The sequence below is a fragment of the Thermobia domestica genome, chromosome 13 (genome assembly GCF_964235325.1).
Source record: "Thermobia domestica chromosome 13, izTheDome1.hap1.1, whole genome shotgun sequence".
Classification (NCBI taxonomy): Eukaryota; Metazoa; Arthropoda; class Insecta; order Zygentoma; family Lepismatidae; genus Thermobia; species Thermobia domestica.
Window position 1 is genome coordinate 28787029 of NC_137466.1, and position 27442 is coordinate 28814470.

Below are 27442 nucleotides of genomic sequence, written 5' to 3' on the forward strand. Positions count from 1 at the left end.
TTTTGTTTTTAAAAAATACATATATTTTTTTTTTCAGATTTTGTACAAAATTACTGAATATCACAGCACACCATGAATTATCAGTCTGAACCGCAAAACATTGTAATGAGAACCAAACAAAAACACATTTAATAAGAAACAAACGAAAACGGCATTTTGATCAAAAATACAGTTTCTGAGAACTTAAAACCATCTTTCTATTTCGGGATCTTGACAAATATCGTACGGTCGTTTCCAAAAAAGATTGAGGATCAATATGTCTTTCAAAAGTTGTACGGCTTTATTGGTAATTACTAGGGACACGAGTTTTTCGTACTAAGAATTTGAAAATTTCGCGTTTCGTTTTTCATATTTCGCGCTTTGTCGCATTTCCCAAATAAAGTTTCGCATTCTGCAACTCTTTTGGAGAAAAGATATTCCTTGACATTTTACAATTGTTCGTTTTATTAATAAATCACTACAGAAATAAACCCCTAATTACCTAAACACAAAATACATAAAATATTTCACTTAACATTTTCCTACTCATAGTAAGTTACTGATTTTCCTTCAATTTGATTTTAAAAAATGTAGTATTACTGAGATTTACAGTTTTGCTGACTTTTGAAAACACATAGGCACAAGTTACATTTAAGCATTAAACATAAGTATGTTACATGTTTCCATATTTTCCTCCTTCATTGATGTACGTTTGTCACTTATCACCAGTTCATGCCATAGGCTAGCTAATTAAAACGGTCCCTCCTCATCCAGCTGCAATATTGATAGCTAACGCGCAACATGTTCTCTATAGCCGTGCCCGAGTCACCCAAAATGTACCGTTCATGCCACGTTCTACTGTCCCGTCAGCGGAAAACTGGCGTTTTTAAATTAATGAAAACTTACTTTCAAGATTTCGCGTATTGTTAGAAATTTTGCGCAAACCTGCCCATTTCGCGTTTTATCGTGTAACGGAAACCAATGAAAATAGACATAAAATTTCATAAAAACATCAAGAAACCGAGAATTACTTAATTCTGACGCATTTCGTTTTATAGCGCATTGCGAAAATTTCGTGCTCCTACTAATTACTGTTGCAGAAAATCTAGACATAGGAGTGAATTCCTTGTCTCTTAAAGCTTTCCTTACAAAGCTATTTATCAACAAGTGCGAGCAAAATGGGTGTTCATGGTTTCTGGGTATGACAGCACCACTTAACGTTAGTTTGTTTCCTGACACTCTGTCTTCAGTTTAATGTGAAGTCGCCAGTAACGGCATGTGACAATAAAATGCTACGGATTTTTTTTTTAAGTTCCCATAATGTATGGTCTTGTTCAAGAAATATTGGCCACCCACATTGCTTCAGAAGGCCATATTCTAGCAACTGTACGTAGAAAATTAAAATACTTTGACTTTAAGTAAAAATCTCAACTGGCCAAGGACAAGCAATATCTGTCTGATTTGGCTTTCAAGGCGAGGTGAGTGACCAAGATATTTTGAACAAGAATGTACATACATACACAGAAAAAAACTGATTTGTTTAAGAAGTTGAACAATGACATTTTATTTCACATTGATCGAAAACAGTTCACATTCAAATGAATAATGTGAAAGATAGCAAAACACTTGAAACTAAAATAAATCTGCAGACACAAAATAATGAGAATAGACAGCTTTGTTATTAATATAACCACTCGCACATGACTATTGTAATGCACACAGGTCGGATAAAAAGTAGTGGCAACTGTTTTCACATCAGAGGGCAGCACTGCAGGAGTTCCGTAGCTGATAAGCGAATGCGGGGGCGATGAATTGTGGTTAGTCGTAACGACTGTGTATTGTTGTCAAAAGCAGCAGCGCCATAAAGCAAAAGAGAAAACTGAAGCACAATAAAAATATGTTTCGGAAAGACGAACAATGTGCGTGGATCAAGATTGAAGTGGCTCGTGGGCGCAGTCCACAACATGCTTTTAGAGACTTCGTGACGACTTTTCGCCAAAATGAAGAAACAGCTTCACGGGAAGCACTACGACAGAAGAGAAGTAATCATCCGTACCATACTGCGATCCCTGCTCGACATGGACAAAGATAGACACACTGACGATGTACGACGCCTTCCACACGCAAAATGAAATTAAAATGAAATCTTTCAGTTTATGTTTCATGGTTATGCTGACTAGGCTAAAGAAGATGGTGATGATGGGAAATGAAGGGAAAGTAGAATGAAGAAAGTGGGAGGAAACGGGAGAACCCCGAGAAAACCCACGCACATGGTGTTTGTCCACCACAAAGTTCACTTAGCGCGTGCTGGGATCGAACCAAGAATCCTATGAATCAGACATGAACTTTCTATCACTAAGCCAACGTGCTCCCTTCCTTCCACACGTGTAGTACAGGGACAGAGATGGAAGACGATTACATTGGAGGAATGTAACAGATGTTGTTCCATACAGCTAGCTACGAACTATAACAATGTTGCCATGACTTTTTATACTACCCTTGTAAAATGTATTGCAGTTTTGTAATTTTGAACCAAAATACCATAGGAAATGCGCCTCGCAGTATTATTGGAACTGATTTCACTTTTTTTTTTTTTTTTTTTTTAAATTTTTGAACTATTTAATAACATTTCAAATACTAACATAACCAAATTAACTTTGAATTCCTTATATCCACCTAATGGAAGAACTCTATTCAGATTACATATATTGAACAATTCACGTTATAACCCTGTTACAGCAACTGAGAAATTATGTCACATTTGCTTTAATTCGACTTCCGAAAGAAACTTGTGTCGTTCAGATTCCACGTTAAACTGTAGGTCCACGTGTCATATAGCCTTGCCACTGAGGGGGACCTTAAATTATAACAAAATGAAGAAAAAAGTATTAAAAACTAATGGCTTGAAACAAAAACAAAAACAAAACAAACAAAACAACTGCAGTCTAAAGGAAATAAAGGAGGTCTTCCAGCTGCGGATTGGGCTTCACGTGCAAAGACTGGCCAACTAAAAATGCAAGTTTGTGCGCATATTGGCAAGGTGCAGGAACACGTACGGTACCCTGCAAAGAAAGACATATATTAACAATCGCTGAAACAGATTTTATCACTGCATTTATTGAGATGTTTCAGATATTTTATTTAAAAATATAAATAAATGGTGTGATTTTAGAAATATTTTTATTCCAAATTTTCGAAATAATACTCTACTCTTCTCTAACTACCCAAGAAGTTCTGCAAATATATTTTTTAAATATCCAAGTGAGAGAACGCGGTGAGAGTCTGCCAGTTCGGAGGTCAGAGTTTTCTTTATTACATCATGTGTGAGATCTGTTTTTTGCTCATAAGTATTTTGCATAGAAGTTTATTACGTTACACAAGATATATATGAGTGAAAAAAAAACTTATTTCTAGTAAACCCCAATTCCTCCAAAAATGGGCCGGCTTCAGAAGATTGCGTCTTGTTTCTAGCCAGGGATGTATAGGTATCAAAGGAGTTTAAGGGATCTTTGGATGGGCAATATAGAAGTGTGCAAATAGGTCTTTCGGAGCTGCTTTGGAAGACCTATTTACACACACACTTCAAAAACTTTTATCATTTCAGTTTTCACAAACGTGTATACCGTTTCCTTGATTTTCCTTCCTGCTAAAATTGTATTTCGTGAAAAATGAAAGAATGGGTGTATTAGTGGACACTCGTGATAAGCCACAAGCGGTAGAAAATCTATTGAATCCGGCGCGTTATTCACAAATAGAAGATAGGCTCTGCTTATAATCTCAAGGTGAGGGCCACAGCGGTTCAGTGGTAGTGCTCATCTTTGGAGTACGGGGTTTCGGATTTGATCTCAGCTCTCACAAAGTAGGTTTTGTGGTGGACAAACACCATGTGCGTAGGTTTTTCTCGGAGTTCTCCCGTTTTCTCCCACTTTCTTGAGTTCTTCATTATCATCCGTTTCATTATAACCGTCTTCTTAACCTCGGACCATAATCGTGGGACGATAAACTAAAAACTAATAATCTCAAGGTGACAAGCATCTAGTATATACGCATCATTCAGGAAAGTTCCAGAGGTTCTGTGAAAGTTCAGATTAAGAATGCAACCCCTGTTATAGATTAATATTCATGTATTTGTATATATTTTTTATTACTAGAAGAAACGTCTTCCTCTTGATACTTTAACATCATAAGGAAGGATGTCATATGATGAGTTTGCTGCAGATGCTTTAACAACACGCTACTGAGGAACATTCCCATTGAAAATTTCAGCAATTACTTAATTCATATAACAAGATTTGTCAAAGTGAATACTGCGTATCCTATTTCATTTTTTAATGGACTATGGGATTTTTGTACATGAAAGGCGCTAATAAAGTTACAGAAAAACTTCATTATTAGAAGCCGTTCCAGAAGAGACTTACAAGTTAATCCAAAGAGTTGACTATAAACTTATTTAACTATCTTAAAATAAAAGCTGACCAAAGGAAACACTACTGTTTTAGTATTAATCTGCGTTACAATTTCGGCAACGTATTATTTCCTTCATCAAACACAGTATCAGATGAAACATTTAGCAACTAAAAATGTGTATTTAAAAGTAAATATTGATACAACGCAGTCTAATCAAGGCCGAATCGCGAGAGAAGGTAGTATTAAAGGGCAAAATTATTGAGTAAATTTAAATGTAGATATTACTTGTTTTCGGAGCGGAGACGTATCAGAAAAATTTGGGAAAGACATCGCGTCATCACTCCTACTTAATATACAATGTCTCAGATACTTACTGTGTCTGATGAAAGTAATAATATATTGACAAAATTGTAACAAAGAATTAATACAAGGGCTATTTTCTTATTTCAACAAGGAAGAACCACGTGAAATGACGAAGCAGAGACAAAACAAAATTATTTATTGGATGTTACCCACACCGAGAGACAGGCTCTGCGAAGTAGTGAGCCTTAAACTATATAATAGAGTCACTAAAATAACCATTAGATACACAATCGGCGCCAGTATCTATGTGATTCCATCTACTAGTGCGTTGCCGATTGAATAGATTTGTTTTCCACTTCTATGGCAAAAAGCAGTCGTTTGCTATTCGTTTCAATGTGTAAATGATGTTATCAAATAAAAATCAGAACAAGATTTCTAACTAGAGCTCCCTTAAAACATATCAACTATTTAAAAACTTAATATTATAACTAATGGGTTAAAAGAGCATCGTATTTACGGAACGTGAAATAATGCAATGTTTTTATAAATTCTCTCGGACAGGTATCTGAAAATGGAGTAAGAAAAGTTATGCACGTAAACACAAAGTACAAATGATCGACTTGATGTCTGGATATTGCATGTTCCCTACGCTTATAACGTGAATGTTTCACTCTAATCAACCTTGTCCATCGCATTTACCTGTTTAAGCTATTTACTCACTACACGTATCTGTTTAATCCGTTTATCATTGCATGTTCCCATTCATCTGTACATTGCCTGTATACTGCATGTAGGTGGGTTTACACTTTGCATGTTACAGGCAATGTGTCCAATTCTATTCCAATGTACTATACATGTGTCAGGACCTTGCATATGTGCATGACAAACTGGAGATTTGGTGCCTGAATATTACATGTTTCCTACAGCTGTAACATTAATGATTCACGCCAACCAACCTTGTTCACTGCATGCACCTGTTTAACCCATTTATTGGCAATCATGATCATTGCATTTTCCGTTTACCTGCACATTGTCTGTACATTGCATATAGGTGGGTTCACACTTCGCATATACACGGAGATAATACAGGCAATGTATTCAGTTGTAATCCCATGTATTACACATGTGTCAGGACCTTGCATAGCGAATGTCGAATTGGAGACTTGTGCCTGAATATTGCATGTCTCCTATGCCTATAACAGCGTTTCCCAACCCTTTTCTACTTGCGGCACACTACGGGTGCAACTTAAATTCTCGCGGCACACTCATAGATATTATTATTATTATGGTAATTTTTTTTTCTGTTATTACTTATCTTCTCACAGAGAAGAAAGCTCGAACACTGGTTTCTCCCCGTGGTAAATAATTATGCTTATTTTTCATTCTAATTTTATAATAGAAAACAATTGCAATGAAATATAAGACCCAGATTTTTAAAAATACTCTTTCTTTTTCGAAAACTGTATCCAACCTTTCACTAAGAACGAAGATCACTAAATAACGAAAGAACAAGCAAATCTTTTGTACTTTTAACTTTGCTTTTTTAACCACAAACCCGATCCATATCATTGCAATCACACAGGATGCAATGCGTCGAAGTCAAACCACAGCTTTTGAACAAGGTGTTGTTCTGTCATTCACGTGCGAGTGAGTGTTCTACGTACGTTCACTTGACGCGTACCGTACAAATGCTTCCATTTCTCGGTGTTAGTATGAACTTAACAGCTAACCATGAAAATGTGTACGAGCCGAAATACTGTCTGCTACACAGTAATGTATGTACGATAATATATTATAATTACAGTATTTTTTTCCACGGTAGAAATTAATAGTAATGTAAAATACAAATATATATATTTTTTCCTGTCTTGCAATTTGGTTGCTATAGAATTAATAATTTTGTTTCGATTTCCTCGGTTGGGAAACGTTGGCCTATAACGTGAATGTTTAGCTCCAATCCACCTTGTTCACCACACGTATCTGTTTAATCCATTTATTGACAATCATGATCATTGCATGTTCCCGTTCACCTGTACATTGCCTGTACACACTCGAAAATGATAAATGTAAAATAACATATTCTTCATTATGCGTTTTCCATGCTATACGCTAATACATGGTATTTACATGTAATGCGAATGTCACACATGTATATTACATGTTGATAAACAGGCACCTTCCTTGTACTTTTCATTCTTACTGTATTGCGAATGTTATTAGCAATCCATTCAAGGTACTTTACATGCACATATTCCCTCCATTTACTTGCATGTGAGTGACTAAATGTATATTGCATGTTTTTAGTTTAATGTATAGGCTCTGTACAACGTGTGTTTCCGTGCAAAATTTCCAACAGAAGTTTTAATACTTTTTCGACATGCATACCACCTGAAGACAATATGCCTGTAATATTTTCTTTACATGTGTTTTCGCCGAAACAGGCACCTGTATAATGTCTGTCAATATCTGACAGGTTTTACAGACAGTTCCATGTACAAAACATTGCATGTTACCTCAAAAATTTTCATAATAGTAACAATAGACTGAAAGCAGATTATTAGTATAATATATTGACACAAAAATATTACGTCCCGTTGAAATAACACAAAAATATTCACATTTTCCCTTAAGAGAAGTGCACAACCCGTGGTGGATCCGTCGCTGAGTTAACATTTCTTCATTTATGCGCAAAAGGATGGAAAGGGCGCAAAATATTACCCACTATAACATTTCGAGATATAAGCTAGTTTGTACTAACAATAGATTGAGAGCAGATTATTTGTCTATTGACACAAAAATACTTTAGATATCTCATACCGTTGAAATAACACAAAAATAGTTATCCCTTAAGGGGCTCTGCGATCCCTTCTAGATCCGCCACTGGAGTACGGAATCTTTACATCTCTTCATTCTTGCGCAAATGGATTCAAGGTTCACAGGGGTGCAAAATATTACATGCTGTAATAATTGAAGATATTAGCTTCTTTGTACTAGCAACAGAATGAAAGCAGATTAAATGATAAATATCTTCGCTTCAGAGGGATGCCCTCTTTTGCATTTGCCATTGCCCTTGGCTGCCCTCGTTGTGTACCAATTAGTTAAGACCTTCTTTCCCCTCTCTGCAGTAGTGCACACAGCCATCCTTATAAAGTTCCTGTCATAATTCTTATTCAATCAACGATGAATTGCAGCTGTGTTATGCCCTTCCACCTGAAGCAATCGAATTACATTATTAGTTCATACTTGGTAACGACATCGATTGCAGACGATACGTTTTCAAGGTGAAGATTGGGCCGGCTGCATTGAACATGATATTATATATTCATTGAAATATTATTATTATTTCGAAAAATACAACATATATTAAGTGTCACAATTTGTTGACAGTGATGCAAGAACAAGTTGCTGTCTGAAGTGATCACAGGCAATAAAATATTGAGTCCTGAAGGCAAGTTTAATCGATATCCAGGGTACATAAAGTTCCAGATCACGAAAAGTCCGACGTTTACGATATGTTGGGAAGATTGTTGCTGTTTTCCTCAGGACCATGTCTGGTGAAAATGGTTCTACTGTAGCAGAAAGAAGAATCATAGCAGTTTGGCACACAATAGTTTCCCCATTCCCAAGTTTCAAGGAATTGCGCAGACAATGACCAAAGGCAGAGATTCATGGAATCCTGCTTCACGATAACGCAAGCTAACAGGACTGAAAGGATTGGTTCAAAAGTTTTACTTTTAAGACTGGAGAAGTGTTTGCTGTAGGTGGTACTACGTTGAAAGATTGTAAAGTTTCGTAAGATTCCGACAATTACAAAATATAATCTAATGGCAAGATTTTGTTTCTATGCAGTGATCTTTGAGTTTTTAGGTCACAGAAAAACAGGGAAAACATATTGTAACGTTATATCGCACTGCTCGTACGAAATGAGATAAATCGAATTCGCAAACGTCGATATGATTCAAATTTCATTCAGAATTTGCAATTAAAAGAAAGAGTTGCAGCTGGTATTTCGTTCTGTATCCCACAATAGATCTAAGTTAAGAATCACAACTTTACAGGAGAGAAAAGATAACTATTTTATTTCATAGTTTTGAAAGATATAACTCAATGCTTCAATTAGCCGGATACACACGATATTTTACCAAATAATGAAACAATTGATACCAGATCACCTTCTCGTGTTAACCAAAAACACCCCAATTTTAGCATACAACGTATTGAGGGACACAGAACTATTTATTTCTGGTAGAATATATTTTTCTATAATCGTAGCGTATGACTTAGAGCGCTTATACGCAGTGATAAATTATATGCCATATTGATTCAGAATCTATCATGACCCGGTTTTCACCAAAATCTGACTTACTCCTACAGCATATGCAGTGATGATAAATCTAGCCTGCTATATGAAGCTTCCAACGGTAACCAAAAAACACATTTGCCAACATAACTACAGAATTTCAAATTCTCCTTGATAAAATGTAACTTATTTCATTCTACATATGTGTACCATGAAGATTCCACTTACACTCCAGTTGTAATACAGATGGGTCATTTTGTATGTCAATCTCTGCACCTTATCCGGATCCAAGCCGATGTTGTCACTCAATACATTATAAGATGTTGGGCTAACTGTACCTTGACGCACAGACTGCGATACCAAGAAGAAGTCGTATCTATAGATAAAGAAAACTAAACTGTAAACGTATTTACTGATTGAAACTTGTATACTAAATACGATAGAACGACGAAGTACAAAGATAGGCCTATTGTATTTAATCCGTAAATAAATATTTTTAATAATTTCTATCTAAATGAGAATAATAAATATTCCCTTGTGATATATCTTAGGTTAATTGACCATTGACTTAGTTATCCCCTCACCTGAATAATTTCAGGTCGCGACGCTAGATCAATGGCCACTAACAAACAAGTAATTCTCGATACAAATAGTGATTCGTTTTCTTTTTATAATCAAGTTGCTACGGTATATAATTAGTATGAGCAGGTTCCACCAACCAGATGAAAAGAAAATAGTACTGTGACTTTATATATTAAATAGAATGTTTCACAATAAATACTTTCAGATGGGGACAAATAGCCTTTGTGATGACGTCCCCATTACACACCTAAATCAATCAAATAATTGTAATTTTAATCGATTAATTCTGAATTAAGTTTTAATTTTACTTCTTTTCTTGTAAATATTATTAATTATAATGAACGTTTTTTTCCATCATCCTAATTTTAATTTTAATCCTTTAAATTAACTTTTCCAACTATGCAATACATATATTTCTTCAGTAATAATATTTGTAACGTATTATACTTATTTTTCTCTTCACTATTATTTTCATTAGTTTTTTCACAAAAATAATGTAACTTTCATTTTGTATTACCTCTCAGTACTATCATTCCTCTTATCACTTTTAATTTATATTGTTAATTTTCCTGCTTTTCATATACGAGGGGGTGCTGGTACGTTCTTAGCTTTGCCCCTTCCCCCTTCCGATATTTATAATGTTTGTTTTTATTTGAAAGCTACATGTGTCTATATGTTTGTGACGAAATATTAAAACATTGGTACTAAGGAAAGTTATTTTTTTTAGGTGAGTGCTTGAGATGGCAGGGCAGCCCAAAAGTTCAACGATGTTGAGAGTCGAGCGGTGATGAAGTTCCTCTTCCTCCAGGGGAAATCTGCAAAAACGATCCATGGTGAGATGCAACAAACATTGGGGGCCCATGCACCTTGTTATGCTACAGTGAAGAACTGGGTTGTGAAATTTAAGACAGGCCATTTTGGCACTGAAGATGACCCCCGCCCTGGGAGACCATCCATAGTGATTGTGCCAGAAATCATTGAACAGGTTCATGAAATGATTCTCGCAGACACACGAATTTCTGCTAAAAGTATAGCAGAGGACCTAGGTATATCCCATGAACGCGTTGGTGTCATTTGCACATGAACAAATTTTCTGCCAAATGGGTGCCGAAATGTTTGCAAGCCGATCAAAAGCGTGCAAGAGTGCTTGCTTCCAAAGAGGTTTTGAGCCATTTTGAGCAGGAAGGGATTAATTTTGTGGAACGTTTGGTCACGGAGGATAAAACATGGATATATTTATATGATCCAGAGACAAAGGAACAATCAAAAGAGTGGCGTCACAGTGGTTCACCGAGGCCAAAAAAGTTTCGTGTGCAAAAATCAAGTTCAAAGGTTCTTGCCAGTGATTTTTCGGATAAGGATGGGGTAATCTTTGTTGATTATCTAGAACAAGGTAACACCATAACCGGAACTTACTATGCATCATTACTGGAAAGGCTTCACTCAGAGCTGAAGCAAAAACGCCGTGGAAAGTTGCCCCGAAAAGTTGTCTACCTTCAAGACAACGCATCTCCTCATAAGAGCAATGTTGCGATGCAAAAATTGGCTAGCTTAGGATTTGAAAACTTGCACCATATTCACCTGACCTGGCCCCATCAGACTATCACCTATTCCCAAATTTAAAAAAACACTTGAAGGGGCGAAAATTCGCCACCATTTCTGAAGCAATTACAGCAGTAAACTCATGGTTTGACACCCAACCAAAAGAGTTTTATTTAGAGGGCCTAAATAAATTGCAGGCTCGAAGCAAAAAATTCATCTAATTGAAGGGAGAGTATGTTGAATAAATTCATTAAAAAAATTTAATTTTGTCTTATTTTTCTTAGTAAAGCTAAGAACTTATCAGTAACCCCTCGTATTATGTTTATATAAACTTCTTTTTAGTTATTATCTCTCTTCTTGTATTCTTAACGACTAACTTCTTCCATTATTTTTTCCCCACTAAACTCTTTCCACTTTTAACTTATTTAATGGTATCACGTAATTATGTGTTCTAATGTGGCGCCCAACTGGACGCTTCTCGGCCACTTGTTCGTCCTTAATATTCTTGTTCTTTCTACTATTCCGCCCTACCTGATGAAATACTTAGCGGAAGTATTTTCGATTAGCCTTCTTCAGCAGTGTGCGATAACGTTACTAGTTTTACGTTTTACTTATTTATATAGGGTGTTTTTCTTTTTTCAATGGGTGGATTTCATTCGGTCATAATATCTGTAAAAATTGTCTAATTTTAGTGCACTTTGTTGCAAATGACGCAGAAAGATGGAAAATTTTACGCCCCATTCGCTGTAGTAATGTCCGGTGTATGTGAGCAATGTGGTAACTGGAAAACCGCCACAATGGCGCATGGCGTATTTTTTCGATTTTTTTAACATGTGTATTTCATTTGGTTATAACATCTGTGAAAACTGTCCAATTTTAATGCATTTTGTTGCAAATGACGCACAAGGATGAAAATAATATGCAGGAAGGATGGTAATCACATATTTTTACAGCAGATGTTGAAAATTACCTCCATCTTCTCTTAGGCACAGTCGAATCCGTCGTTCCATGTTCACTGCAGTAGCCCGCAATGTATCTTGGATGATGTTTGCAACTTTTTTTATAATGTTAGCTAGCAAGTGCTCCAGTGTTCATAGGTTATCACGGTACACACGACCCTTCAGATAACCTCATAAGAAGTAATGTGGGGATTAAGATCAGGAGACTTAGAAATGATCCGATCATGAAAGCAACTATTGATCAGGGCCATACTTTCATGAGATGTGTGGCATGTGACTCCATCGTGCTGATAATAACCTTCTGTTAATTCAGTGTCATCCAGCTGTTGGACAAATTCATTGAAAATGTCCATAGAAAGTAGTATTCACTGTCCACTCGAAAAAAAAAAAAAAAAAAAAAAAAAAATCGGTTTCACTATTTGCGTTGCGGACACAGCACACTACACTCCAATTTTTAGGGCAAGGACTGCAATTCCTGAACAGCAGTTACTTTGTAAAGTTGTAATCGTGCTGTATACTGGGATAAACGCCAGTAGACTTTCTTGGTGACATCATAAGACAAGCCGCGATCAGCAGTACCTTCACATCGCTTACCTCTTTCATTAAGAAACGACCTAGTTGTTTCTAGCTTCTTTACCAGAGTTAATGTCGTGTCCCGTTAAGGTGCGCGTGCATCATATTCCCGCTGATATGCTCGTTGCGTGGCAATGATGGAATAAATTTTCCAGTATGTTTTCACTAAAAACACACGCTCTTCCGAAGTGTATGACATGGTGAACAATTCAGATCATAACACACAACAATACGGACGTTATATTTCAGTAAGAAAGTGGTCTAAACTGCTTATCGCGTCAGCCATAGCCAACGCGTTTCGTGATGACGTGTCTTGAATGTGAAAATGTTTGTCATTTACCGATGTTGCCAGGTGCTTTAACGTTTTAGGTCAGTCAGGACTTCCATCCTTTTCACTTTAAAGCGTTGAAATATTTTGGCGGTTTTCCGGTTATTACATTGCTTGCATACACCGAACACTAACACAACGAATGGTGCACAAAATTTAACCCTTCCTGCGTCATTTGCATTAAAATTGGACAATTTTTCAAATGTTATGACCGAATGAAATCCACCATACTTTAAATTTAAAAAAATGTATATCTATACAATATGACTATATAACAAATTTAACGGTAGTACTTTAAACTGCAGAAACACGAGAGGAATTCTTTTTTTTTTTTTTTTTTTTTTTAATTAACGATTTTAATTCAGATTCCCAATGTAATCTGAACATTTAATTAATATTTCTTAAACGAGTTATGTTTAAATATGTATTTTCTAAAATGCTTCGGGACGAATATTCGGACCCAAGAGGAACGGGAATGGGGAATGACGGAAACTTCATAATTTATACCATTGTTAGGGTCATCAAGTATACCGGGCTCAGGTGGACACGTCATGTAGTAGAATGGAAGAAAGGAGGGACGTTTTCAAAGTTTTGAGTAGAAATCTCATCGGAAGACGACCACTAGGAAGACCTAAAGGCAGATGGGAGAATAATACTACGATGGATCTCGTAGAAATGGGAATACAAAGTAGAAACTGACCCAGTTGGCTAAGAACAGAAGCCAAAGGAGAGATTTTTGAACGGCATTGAACCTCCGGATTCAATAGGCTATAGAGTGAGTGAAGTAGCTAAAATACTTTCTTTGCCCTTAGAAATGACACTGCCAATGTAATGAAAAGATCAATTTAATATATGGTACACAGTCAATTTAGTAGCGGTTCTTGAAGAAAATCACTCGCTAAAGATTCAAATTTTATCACTACAAGCTCATCAGGTAAGAACCTAATGTACTTTGGTAAGTTACTTTTAAAAATAAATAAAGTCATGCCCTTTAGACTGAGAGAGACGGATGATTAATGAAAGAATTATTGTAAAATTAACTTTTGTGCTCTCCCACTGGGAATCGAACCCTGGACCACATGCATCAAAGGCACATGCACTGGGCACTAGACCAGTGTGCAGGGCTGTCATTTTTTGTGAATAAGAATTAGTACATATTTAAGCTTCTTTTCTTTAGCTTGTAGCAATAATAGCTCAATTTTTACTAATAAGGTTTCCCTAAAAGGGGAAGGAAGAAAGCTGTCTGAGACCATTATGTGAGGTACCCTCTTGTCATTTGCCTGGTGTGAATGAGGAAACTCAGGAAAACCTCACTTAGGATGGCTAGCCTGAAAAAGTTTTTACACTTTTTCAATCGACTGTCCCCACTGGGAATCGAACTCGAGACTGCTCGCACCAAAGACGAAAGCATTAGCGACTGCGTTACATAGAGCCACAATTGAGAATCGAAATGTAGCAAGAAAATAGGAAACTTATTTCAAAGACTTTTTTCGAAATAGTCCCATGTACACCGACAACTTCTTTATATCAATGAATTATGTACAGTTTTATTTCAAGAGGAAAAGAAACACTCTAAGGAGGAACATACTTGAAACCAGAGTTTATTTTCCTGTGTGATCTCGGATCTGGATAAAAGTTTATACAACTTCATTTTATAAATTCGCCGTCCGGTCCGAACAGAACTGGAAGGCACTTACAGTTATTTTGAGACTAACATTCGCAAGATAAAAAAGAAACATACATGGCAAAATCATGTTACATTAAGCAGACTAATTATAATGATCTTCTGTTTCTGGAATATCCAAATAGGGAGAGATAAACCAACATACTGTCTACTAAGTAATAAAGCGAAATAATTCTTTATTTCCATATTTGTTGGAAACATTCTCTGAAAGAAAAAATCAGAGTAAAGTACAGATTTAGATAACTTAAATAAGAATTGAAAAACAAATACATAACAATTTTTCTTTCAATTAATTTAAGAATCAAAAGAAATTACTCTGAATCGCAAAGGAAGAATATTTGTAAAACAGGTAAAAGTAAATGAAATTAGAAGAAAATACTGACGTTAACGCTTTGAACTAGTAAATCTAATTTTGTTACCTGTTACTAATTTTGTTACTTTTTACTGGTATACCGAAAAAGCTAATTAGACTAATTAAAATATATTGAAATGAATCCCAAAGTAAAGTCCGGGCAGCAAAATTTTTGTCCACGAGCTTTCACGTTGAGAATGGCCTGAAACAAGGAGATGCGTTGTCGCCATTATTATTTAACTTTGTCCTGGAATATGCTATAAGGAAAATCAAAGATAGCAACCAGGTCCTAGCGTTAAATGATATTCCCCAGGTTATGGCGTAGCTGATGATGTAAATTTAATAGGGGATGATAGGAGAATAAATAGAAAGAAATGCAGAGGTCTTATTAAACGCTTGCATGGGCATGGGTTTAGAAGTAAATGCAGAGAAAACTAAATACATAGAAGTTCGTTGGGATTGTAATGCGGCAAGTATGGATGTGTTAAAATATTAAATAATACTTTTGATCAAGTGGATACTTTCACATATCTAGGATCAATATTAACAAACGAAAACCATATTCAGGAAGAAATTAAATGTCGACTAAAAGCAGGGAATTAGTGTTATTATTCAGTTCAAAATCTCTTTTCGTCGCGATTCTGTCGAGGAATTTGAAGCTTAAAATATATCAAACGATAATCATGACTGTTATTCTGTATGGTTGCGAAACATGGTCGCTTACTCTAAGGAAAGAACGTAGACTGAAAGTATTTGAAAACAAGATCCTGAGACTAATGGCGGTAACTTCATAACCAGGAACTACATAATTTATACAGTTTACGAAACACTGTTAGGGTCATCAAGTCTAGGAGGCTCAAGTGGACAGGTCATGTAGCAAGGATGGAAGAAAGTAGGAATGCTTTCAAAGACTTAACTGGAAGACCAATCGGGAAACGATTATTAGGAAGACATAAGCGCAGATGGGAAGACAATATTAAGATGGATGTCGCAGAAATAGGAATACAAAGTAAAAACTGGATCCAGCTGGCTAAGGATAGAAGTCAGTGGAAAGCTTTTGTGAATGCGGCATTGAACCTCCGTGTTCCATAGGCCATAGAGTTAGTTAGTTACTAGATTTTCAAATATTTTTTACTTTATTACATATTTTGTTGATGTTTTAAAACGTTGCTTAAGTTCTCGAAGATCTTTTTCATACATGATATGGCTGGAACATCCTTTTATAGTTCAAGAACTCCCTGCAGCAGGCACACTTTTAAGTTAATGTTGTGTGCAAAATTTGAAAAATGAAATGAAATCTTTGAGTTGTACGTCCCACGGTTATGCCGGTTAGGCTAAAGGAGACGGTGATGATGAGTAATGAATGAAATGGTGGAATGAAGAAAGTGGGAGGAAACGGGAGAACCCCGAGAAAACCCACGCACACGGTGTTTGTCCACCACAAAGTTCACTTGGCGGGGGCTGGGATCGAACCCGAGACCCCAAGCACCAGAGGTGAGCGCTCTACCACTGAGCCACCGCGGCCCCCCTGTGCAAAATTTGAATGGTAGCTTTTAGATTTCTGAAGTACTTAAACGATTTCCTCTTCAGTAAGTTGAATCTTTAAAAATATAATACGTGCTTCTTAATAAAATTTCGATATTGCAGACTACAGAATTACAAGCATCCTTCAAAGGGATGTATGCTGTATGAAGATTGTAGCTACTTCCATTACCACACCACTTCCGTAATCTTCAATTTTTCTTGCAACTTTTCAAAAAAAATTCAATTACAATTACAATCTTTAGATAACTTGCGTAGCTTAGAAAAAAAATGTCTTCAGAACTTCATGCAGAAAAGTAACTATGACGTCTACTGTTGAATATTACATACACACTAAAGTATATTATGTTACTCACTATTTTGGAATTTGAATCGAATACTTACACGAATAATCAATTGATTTCTTTGCCTTAAAGCTTAAAACGAAAAATAAATACAGCATTCAAAAATCAGTATAAAAATTACTACTGATTTCCCGAAGATATGGAATTCATTTCCAATTTCGCTGACATATCCAATTTATAACACTTTCAAATACTTACCAACTTCAGCAGTACTATAAAATAAATTCCAGTTATGCCAAAAATAATTCCGATCCACAACATACTTTTAGGGTGATGAAAGAACCCACAGACATTATATAATGAATGAACAGTCATGTCACATAATAGAAAACTAGTCGAATAGCTGTTATTTCTATAACATACAGTAGTCTCGAATCTCCAGTAGCTCTTCTCGCGACTCAGATTTCTCAAGCAATAGTCCGTTCTATAATATTTTCTTCAAGATTCAGTTCTTCTTGTAATATCCTTGTAAGGTTCTCAACGTCTACTCTAAAATTACAAGGATAAGACGCTTACTGTCTTTAATGGAAATTTTCCATCACAAACATTGATGCCACCAATTGTGATTTAAGAAAAAATAAAATAAACGTACGTAATTTTAATTGACTCTTCTTTATTTAAATTCGATTGAGACCTTGTTTTCAATACTTACTTCCCAGATCTTTTGATTTTTTCTAAATTTTATTTTATTTATTTTCTTTAAATGTAGAGGATGGCATTTATGGAGAGCAAGATTCAGAAGACTACGTCTCTAAATGCAGTTTCCAAGTTTTTTTATTAAGGGTGTCTGGAACACGCTCTCCCCAATTTAGAATCATCCATTAAATGGGTTAAACAGGACAGAGAAAGTGTTATCAAAGTGTAGTGAACAAACAGCTGCATATCTGAAGGACAAACTGCTGCCTCATCCAGATCCTTAACCTATGTAATTCCATACGGTGAAAGATTTGAAAGAAAGAGACCATAGTCACTCTCACACTTTATGCTCTTCGCTATTTCCTGAGTATTTATGTATTAAAGTTTAAAAAAAAAAAAAAAAAAAAAAAAAAAAAAAAAAAAAAGTAGATTTTAATTTTAATCAGCTCTTTTTGTACATGGTTTTAAAATTTTGTCTCAATAGTTGGAGAAATACAATGGCTCTTCAAGAAACACAGAGACTGAAGTATTTTCCCAACTGTTTATTGCTTAGTCTTTCTTGGGTACCCCTTGCATATAACAGGGAACCCAAATATATTGTCTTCTCTACCAATTGGTGAGCCACCCCAGTCGGACGACTTCCACACCGCTTTAAGAAGGCAATCACGAAGCAATCAGAAAACGCAGTTTCAAGACTTCTGTCATGAAGAAACAAATAGACCGATATATTTGACAGTGAACAGAAGGATTTCTTCAACACACACAATATTTGATGTTTAATTACAAGAGTTTTTACTTTACGTTGCTTGAAAATAGCCAAATCACCTAAAACTTTTCTTTACATGAAGCAAATTTTCTCTAGTAGTATAAGACAATGATAACGTATTATTTATTTAGAAACGAGGGAGCTATTTTCCATAGAACTGTCAATTTAAGGAAGAAAGTCTTTCATTTTCCCCTTTCTGATTCAGGGTTATAGACTTAAAAATGGAAAGTAAAGCTACCATTTGTACTCCATTGAAGTATGTCTGTCGTCTAGGAATCTTCGGCTGATTCGATAGATAAGGATCTTTAAGTTTGATAACATTGCTGCGACTGATAGCTATTCCTCGCAGGTTGTTGATGAGGAATAGTAAAAAGAGAATAACACATCTCGTTCTTAGATGTATAGATGGCTTGTCAATTAGGATTGTCAAATGACCGTTAAGTTACTGACAGGGAGTGAAATAATGTTATTATTCTGAATATGGCAGGTGGCCGGTACAGGCTTCTAACAGGTGGTACGTATGGCCTGTATTTTATTTTAATTTGATACTGTCAAAAAAAATTAAAATACTGATAGTAAGAATTTCAAGAAATTTATTACAGTACAAGAAAAATTCTATTTGTAAAAACATTGTTGACAATTTCGATTACTCGCACGTTTGTACAGTGATGAGTTCTGCATTCCACAGCGTCTATTATTTCTTTTCCGCTCTCGCTCATTTTTAACAGGTGTTTGATAGGGGAATATTTTCCTTCTTGGAAAACAGCCCTATCTCCCTCATCTATAGACCGGACCGAAAGATCACGTGTCATCCTATAGGCCTATTTCGCTCCTTTCAAACATATCCATCGTCTGCGAGAAAATTATCAAAGATAGACTTCTCAAATTTATCTCTCCCTATATTAAGACAGCCAAACACGGTTTCGTTTTCAAGAGCTCTTGTCTTACTAACCTAAGTAACATGCTTAATCATGCCATAAATAGTATCTCTAGCAATGCATAACTTGACACCATCTATTTTGATTTATCTAAAGCCTTCGATTCCATTAACCATCCTTATCTAATTTAGAAATCTCCAATAAATTCGGTATTCATGGGCCACTCTTATCCTTATTGACTAGCTACCTACAAGGTCATATCCAGAGAGTCATATTGGCGGGATCAATTTCTAACCCGCTGTCTGTAACATCCGGAGTAACACAAGGAAGTGTACCTGGTCCACTCTTATTTGTATTGTATATGGATGACCTGGCTAATGGCTTCAATTCAACCTCCAGCAGAATCTTGTTATTTGCAGACGACTGTAAAATCTTCAGAAAAGTGAACAGTACAGAATATTCCGAAAACGACATAGATAATTTTTCCTCTTGGTGTAAAATATGGCTCTTAAAAGTAAATCCCGATAAGAGTAGATCCATAACATTTTCCTTCAAGAAAAATATTGTACACACTTCATATAACATAAATGGTTCACCCATCACAAAGGTCATAAAAATCTTAAGAATTATTTTTGACACAAAACTAACTTTTACAAAACATATAAGCGCTATCACTAAACAATCGATGCGTCTTCTAGGACTTTTGTACAGATTGACAGAGATACAGAACCTCTCTTCCCTAGCAACTTTCTACAAGGCAATAATTTCTCCTAAGTTGAAATATTGTTTACCTATCTGGACAATGGCAGCTCCTACAAACCTATCCCGGCTAAACTCAGTTTTAAACTCCTTCTTAGCAATAGTACGTTTCAGAGTACCTCGCACACATGCGATGATAAAGCACAAACTGTTACGAGCACTAAATATTCAACTACCTGACACTCGTCATAAAATTAGTGATCCCAAATATCTCTACAAACTCACACATGGCCAGTTCAGATCCGAAACGTTACTCGCTGAATTGTATTTCCGAATTCTCATCAGACAAACACGTAACACACATCTTTTTCATATAGTACGACCTAGACTGTCAATAGTTCAACGCTCTCTGTTCTACAGGCTTCCTACAATATGAAATGAAATCTTTGAGTTTTACGTCCCACGATTATGCCGGTGAGGCTAAAGGAGACGGTGACGATGAGTAATGAATGAAATGGTGGCATGAAGAAACTGGGAGGAAACGGGAGAACCCCGAGGAAACCCATGCACACGGTGTTTGTCCACCACAAAGTTCACTTGGCGGGGGCTGGGATCGAACCCGGGACCCCAAGTACCAGAGGTGAACGCTCTACCATTGAGCCACCGCGGCCCCTACAGGCTTCCTAAGTTATTGAAACTGCATGTAGCTCTGTACTACGACGTCATTTTAATGGATAAATTCTAGTCAGCTATTGTCATCCTTTCTTGTTATTACTCGATATTGTTATTTATTATTATTATTATTATTATTATTATTATTATTATTATTATTATTATTATTATTATTATTATTATCTGAAGTTATCATCTCTTAGATTTGTTAGATATTCCAGTGTAAACTGGCGTTCAGCTGTATCTGGAATTATGTTTGTAAATAAATGAAATTATACGGTAATTACGTTATTCATACTTGTACGGTGTATGCTCAAAACATCTGCCGTACGAGAAAATATGACAGATTTAATACATAATTTACGTATATTTTACATTTAAAACGATTTTTTTAGGTAATAAAAGTGCGCTCTTAAGTTCCGAACTGACGACGAAATTTGTGACTGGGTCCGGTGATTTTATTTTTCCGACTTCGAAACAATCATCAGTACAGAATTTGGATAGCTTCGAAGGAAAAGATATCTTCAGAGCTTTATCTAAAAAAATAAGTATAATATCTGCTGTTGAATGTTTTATACATACTAAAATCTCGTTCGTTGCACTCGGTCATATTAGAATTCTTATACCAAAGCTGAATACCCAACTGCTTTGTTTGGAATCTTAAGGCTTACGCAGAAGGTAAGCACAAAAACAGTGAAAACTCAATATAAAATCAGTGTTGATATTTCAAAGATATGTGTAATGCACTCCTTCCACAGTACTACACAGTGTTGTTGACATTTAAATGAAGTTACTGTATGAACCTTTTAAGAACCGATAATGTTGCTGTCACCTTTATACGTCGACATAATAAGATGGTACATGGGATCCATTTTTCTCTGGCAGTACAACAAGTCGTTACAGTTCTTAGGTTAAGTTATTTCAATTGTGGGCTCGGTTTCTGCAACAGGACATTTCCTAACAGGAACTGAGCCAAAGTTTGGCACGGCATCAACGGAGTCGCCACCCTCACACATAACGGTTCGGGAAATCAATCAGAAGAAAACAGACTCTAGGCGACATGTGAAGCAACATCCTGGGAACTTATCCGATATATACATCATATGGAAAAAGAATATAGACTTGATATATATATTATAACTAAGTTTGCAATACTACCATCGACTGAAATTTCCTTTAACCTTTTGGAATTTAAGAACATTTAATGCATAAGTATAGAATATTACAACAACCAGAGGTAAGTATTTTTATTACATTGAATCTTTTGATAATAGATTTCTAGTAGTATATATGTTTCTTTGTTAGAGTTATTAGGTTAACTTCTTAGCTGAATACTTAGGTTAGGTTTCGTATAAAATATTTTATATGTAGATGTTTCTATGTATACATATACATATACACATACATATACATATACATATATATTCACTGTTCTCTTTCCTCTTTTCAGTTTCAGCGCAAGTACATTTACGTCGCTCGTTTAGGAAACAACATTATAACAGCGGGGTAAGTATTTATTTTTCAACTTTTCTACTCAATATATAATATATTTACATATTTTCTTATATTTCATTCATATCTTTTTTATATCATGTATAATTAACTTCTCTTTTATCTACTTTTTTCTTCTTACTACACTAACGTATAATATATTCTTTATTTATTCTTACAGATACGTTGAACCTCCGCTACAACCACTGATGTCAGTTTCCATACCACGACAAGCGCAGTTATTTCCAGAGAATCATTCATTTTATATTTTAAGCATTAAAAAACTTGGTTTGTCAGAATTCCATATTCCAAAAACGATATTTTAAATTGTTTTACGAAACCGCAATCTCAACTATCCATCTACCATGTGGTTAAGTTTTATATTATATAGTGAATTCATATTTTCTGAATATTCAAAACATAGGCAATGTAGCAAATATTGAAGTTTACTATGAAACATAAAATTCTGACTATTTTAATCATATTTTACTTTAAATCATCCTAAAATAACGGCAGATTGTAATAATAAGGGGAGAGAGAAGTGAAATCTCTCCTGAACAAACGTACAACTAACTATTCATAATTCTTTTCTCACCTTTAATAACTTCCGACATTTTTTTATCTTATCTCATTTATATTCAAATTATATTTTTCGTTTCGAAAAAATCATTTACTTTTTCTAAATTTATATCATATAGTGCGGACTTGAATCCTTGTCACCACTTTCTAAATATGTAATGCGCTGTGGTGTAGATTCGGAATAGTGGCGCATTACATATGAAATTCATTTCTATTTCTAATGCCTTGACGATTCTGTCAAGAATAAAATGTCATTACATTTACTAAGTATTCTTACCTCTCTGGTAATGTAATGCAGTCATCTACCACTGTGCCTGCTGGTGGGTTTTGTCTGTCATGGAAAAGCCTTGTGTTAATTCTCTTTGTTACAACAATAAAAGCCATTTTTACTAGGTCTGGACCGCCGTACATTTGGTTTAGACTTTGCTATTAAATTAAGAAAGGAAAAATGAGAATTTGGAATAACCAAAACAATCATTTTGTACATTTTATGATGAAATTTCAAATGTCTACACTGCAGAATTTCTCGAGTACTTTTAGTACATCAAATAACTTGTTCTAAAATATATTTATATTTTCCTGAGTTTAATGCTGTAACTTAAAGTGTGAAAGAAGCTTTTTATGCAAGTTTTAAAGTCAACTCAGGTACATATTACAAAGCATAATACCTATCATTTTTATAAATAGAAGTGAATAAAGAATATGTTTAAAGAAAAATTTCATTTTTTAGTACTTACATTCTATGGTACTCCCTTGAAAAGCATGTAACAAAAACATTTACACTATAATTTACAATTAGTCCCTCATTACAAACTTCCAATGCGCCGAATTACAGGCAAAGGATGCTATTTATCACACGGAGAAATTTAGAATACTTGTAGAAATACCTAATCACGGATATCTACGCGAAGTATCTAAGAAACCTACATATGTTACGTAGGGTCGACAGAAGTAGTTCTTTCTCAAATAATCCACCGTCCTTTGTTAAGAATTACATTAATATTACAATGATATTCAAGCATAGGATAGCTATACGTGCACTGCATGGTAATTGATGTATCCAAAATGTTATAGCTAATGCTGAAAGTATCACTTACAGTTAGTTTTCTAACAAATTAAAAATATCAAATATAAAACAGCATACTATAGAGGCGTCCTACATGCAGCTGCCAGGAGTACAGACTATAAAAGGACTCATCACACTTCAGAAAGCTATATCTTTTACATACATGTGCATAAAACCTTGGAGTAAACTTTAAACTACGTTTAAAAATACGAAGCTTTCATTTATCTTTCACGAATATTTAGTATGACCTTCACTGGTCTTAAATCTGCTTGTAGAGTACGTTTGTTTTATCTTGGCACACTTCCCGCCAGTGCACTAGGTTGGCTTTTAAAGTATTTTCTGCTAGCACTTACGTTAACGTTTTAATCCAATAAACGTCTTATTGATTTTGTCGTGTAGGTGACGTTAGTTGTCAGCTAGCTCATCAAATGAGGCCATTGCTATTTGACGGTTATTTGATGTTATTAGTTGGCATACGCGAACAAGTGTGTTACAGTGATTTGTGAGTGGTGTGGCATTATGCTGTGTTTCCTAGCGTATTATAACTATCAACTGAAATGTGGGGTGTCAACAATGCGTTGCAGAAAGTGTGCCAAGAAAGAACAAATGTACTCTACCAACATCGAATGCACTAGCTGTAGGAGGTGCAGTGCCATGCAGTCTACGAAAATCACGCTGCACAGTTATAACAACTGTTGAAACAGAAAAGGCAAACCCTTTCTGTTGTTTTGTTGTCACCATCTAGACTAGATGCATACTACGCACTCAACGAGTGAGATAGCTAGCTGCACCAGGAAGACTCCTACTGGTAACCTCGTGAACTGGCAATTTGCAATTGGAGCTAAGAAACGTTTCATTTCTAACTATATTTTAATATTTGCCATGGGGTTCTATTTTCACTCATGTAAACAATATAATCTTGTGATTTCGAATGATTCTTTCAGGAACACCAAACACAATCTACATCTTACCATATAAATGTTATTTTCTCAGTATTTTCGGAACAAGCAAACCAATCTGAAAGGGACTTCTGTTAAAATTACGTTCTCTATACGTCAGTGAAGACTATTTAGGTTAGTTTACTTATTTTGGAGTTATTAAAAGGAGATGAATCAATAAGACCCGATGGTGCAATGGATCAGACTCTTAGCACCAAGGGGTTAACTCAAATACTATCCAAAACATCAGTTTATCACATACATGGAACTGATCTCACTCTACAACTACCAACAGAATGCTTTACACCAATACTGGTTAGAACCTCGTAGGAATGAGAAATATCTATTTTAGTACTCAGATACATTGTTCTTGAAAATTTTACGTCAGTAATAATTTTAAATTCATCTTATATGTGATATGTAATGCCAAAGTTTACTGAATCAATCTAAGAAAAATCACAATAATTTAAAACTTAAAAATTTTACTCGCAAATATTAACCTACCATGCTTAAAATAAGGAAAACTACAAATATTCAAAAATATCTACGCAAATTTCAAGACTAAGCGAACTTCTTAGATATAAAACGGTAGGAGAGTCACAAAAAGATGATAACACACGATATTCCTACCCTGACCTAAGGAAACAAAGGTTCCTAACCTAGTCTGTTAATCTTGAGGTAAACCTAAGGTCGAAGAACACTACCAGGTTTCTTCAATTTTATTGTAACGCACAATACACTTATAACACTTTTTTTCAAAAAACACTGAACGAATTTAGAAACTTAAAACTAAATTTATCTGATTACATAATCCATAACATAATTGAAGATAAACCTTACGATTAAAACTTATATTTAATGGGATGAAATGGTACTATACTTTATCTTTATACACACGTTCTGCTTAATATTAATATAGGTGAAAGTATGCGTTATTTAAAAATGCAGATGAAGGACCACCAGAAAACTTTTTTTTTCTTCAAGTAATAACCTTGTTCCCATTATCGTTCTTTGTGTAAGAAATTCGAGCTTTCCTTTTCTTCAAAATTTCAATTGTATGGCAACAACAGCTAAATCTTCTCTTCCTCACGATAACACGAAAGAATATCTAATAATTTTATTGTGGAATAAAAAGAAAAATATTTTAAAGGATTACATAAAATGGACCGGAAAAAAGAAGAAAATGCACGATTCTTCAGTTTCACGAATGATTTGCTGAATTGCTAGAGTAATGTTTAACGAAAAACTCTTTTGGTTGAAAGATTAATAGTACCAGTGTAACTACAGCGGAAATATGGTTTTAAAAAGCCTTTTAAAAGTAGCCTTCTGTTCTACATATCTACTTTAAATCTTGTACAACCGTATTTACGATTCTTTTAGTTACCATGTTTCCCTTAATATTAGTTGGGTTGGGAACGGTTTCACTGTTCACTTAAGTATTATTGTTCACTTAAGTATTATTGTTCACTTAAAGGATAATATGATACGCTGCATACTAACCTTGAGAATTTCTACTTCATGTTGGAACACATATGGAATCTGCCCTTCTCCCACGCCATCACGATAAATTATTATTTTCTGTGGCAGCGTATTGTTTACTTCTCTGTACTTACGCACAGCCTCTGAAAACAAAACTCAGTATGAACTTAAATTACGCTTTCCATTAAAATGAAATGAAATAAAATATTAAGTTTTACGTAACACGGTTATGCCGGTTAGGCTAAAGGAGACGGTGATGATGAGAAATGAATGAAACGAATGAAGAAAGTGGGAGGAAACGGAAGAACCTCGAGAAAACCCACGAGCACGGTGTTTGTCCACCATTAAGTCCACACGGCGAGAGCTGGGATCGAACCAGAGACCCCAAGCACCGGACTAAAACAGGTCCGTGAACTTGGCCCCCCCCACTTTGAGCACTAACGATAAAATTAGTGTCAATCGTTAGTGCTTCTTAGTGCACCAAGCCCTAACGTTAGTGCTTAATTAGTGTAAGAGCTACAAGCAAAAAACCTTTGGGGGGCCAAGTTCACGCTGCCCCCCCACTTCAAGCACTAACGAAATAACTAGTGCCATTCGTTAGTGCATCGTTAGTGCTTCCTAGTGCACCAACCCGTGACGTTAGTGCTTCATTAGTGTAGGCTCTAGAGCCAAAACAATGGTACACGCTGCCCCCCCCACTTCAAGCAATAAGGAAAGGAATAGTGCCGTTCGTTAGTGCATCGTTAGTGCTTCAAGAAAATACTAAAAGTTTCGTTAGTGCTTCACTATTAGTGTAGATATAGCCAATGATAAGTCACGAAACTCCTATAAGAAATGCATGGGGAATTTTTCATTGCGTCAAATTACCGCCAAATTCCAAAGCACTATTGACCTCTTCTAGTGCAAACGTTAGTGCATCGTTAGCGCTTCTTACTGCAAAAACCGCTAACGTTAGTGCTTCATTAGTGTAGGAGTTATAAAGAAAAACATTTGGGGGGGCCAAGTTCACGCTGCCCCCCACTTCAAGCATTAACGATAAAATTAGTACCATTCGTTAGTGCATCTTTAGTGGTTCTAGAAAACACTTATAGTTTCGTTAGTGCTTAAATATTAGTGTGGTTATGACTTATTACATGTCACGAAACTCCCATAAGAAATGCATGGGGAATTTTTCATTGCGTCGAATTACCGCCGAATACAAAAGCACTAACGAATTCTTGTAGTGTAATCCTTAGTGCATCGTTAGTGCTTCTTAGTGCACCAACCCTAACATTAGTGCTTCATTAGTACAGGAACTACAAGTGAAAAACCCTTTGGGCCTAGCGTGAACTTGCCCCCCCCAC

At 35.5% G+C, this 27442-nt stretch overlaps 1 protein-coding gene across 3 annotated transcripts in view; it reads right to left on the reverse strand.

The window, feature by feature from the left end:
* Nucleotides 1–27442, reverse strand: part of LOC145668063 (piwi-like protein Siwi) — a 219683-nt gene continuing 192241 nt past the window's right edge. For 2 of the 3 annotated variants that reach the window (XM_081735563.1, XM_081735561.1), the window contains 4 exons: nt 26121–26242; nt 22894–23042; nt 9218–9365; nt 1–3041 (listed from right to left, as the gene is read on the reverse strand). In XM_081735563.1, the coding sequence (XP_081591689.1) occupies nt 2925–3041; nt 9218–9365; nt 22894–23042; nt 26121–26242 (536 nt within the window). In that variant the 3' untranslated portion in view covers nt 1–2924. The remainder of the gene's footprint in view (nt 3042–9217; nt 9366–22893; nt 23043–26120; nt 26243–27442) is intronic. The other variant, XM_081735562.1, reaches the window with a different exon arrangement.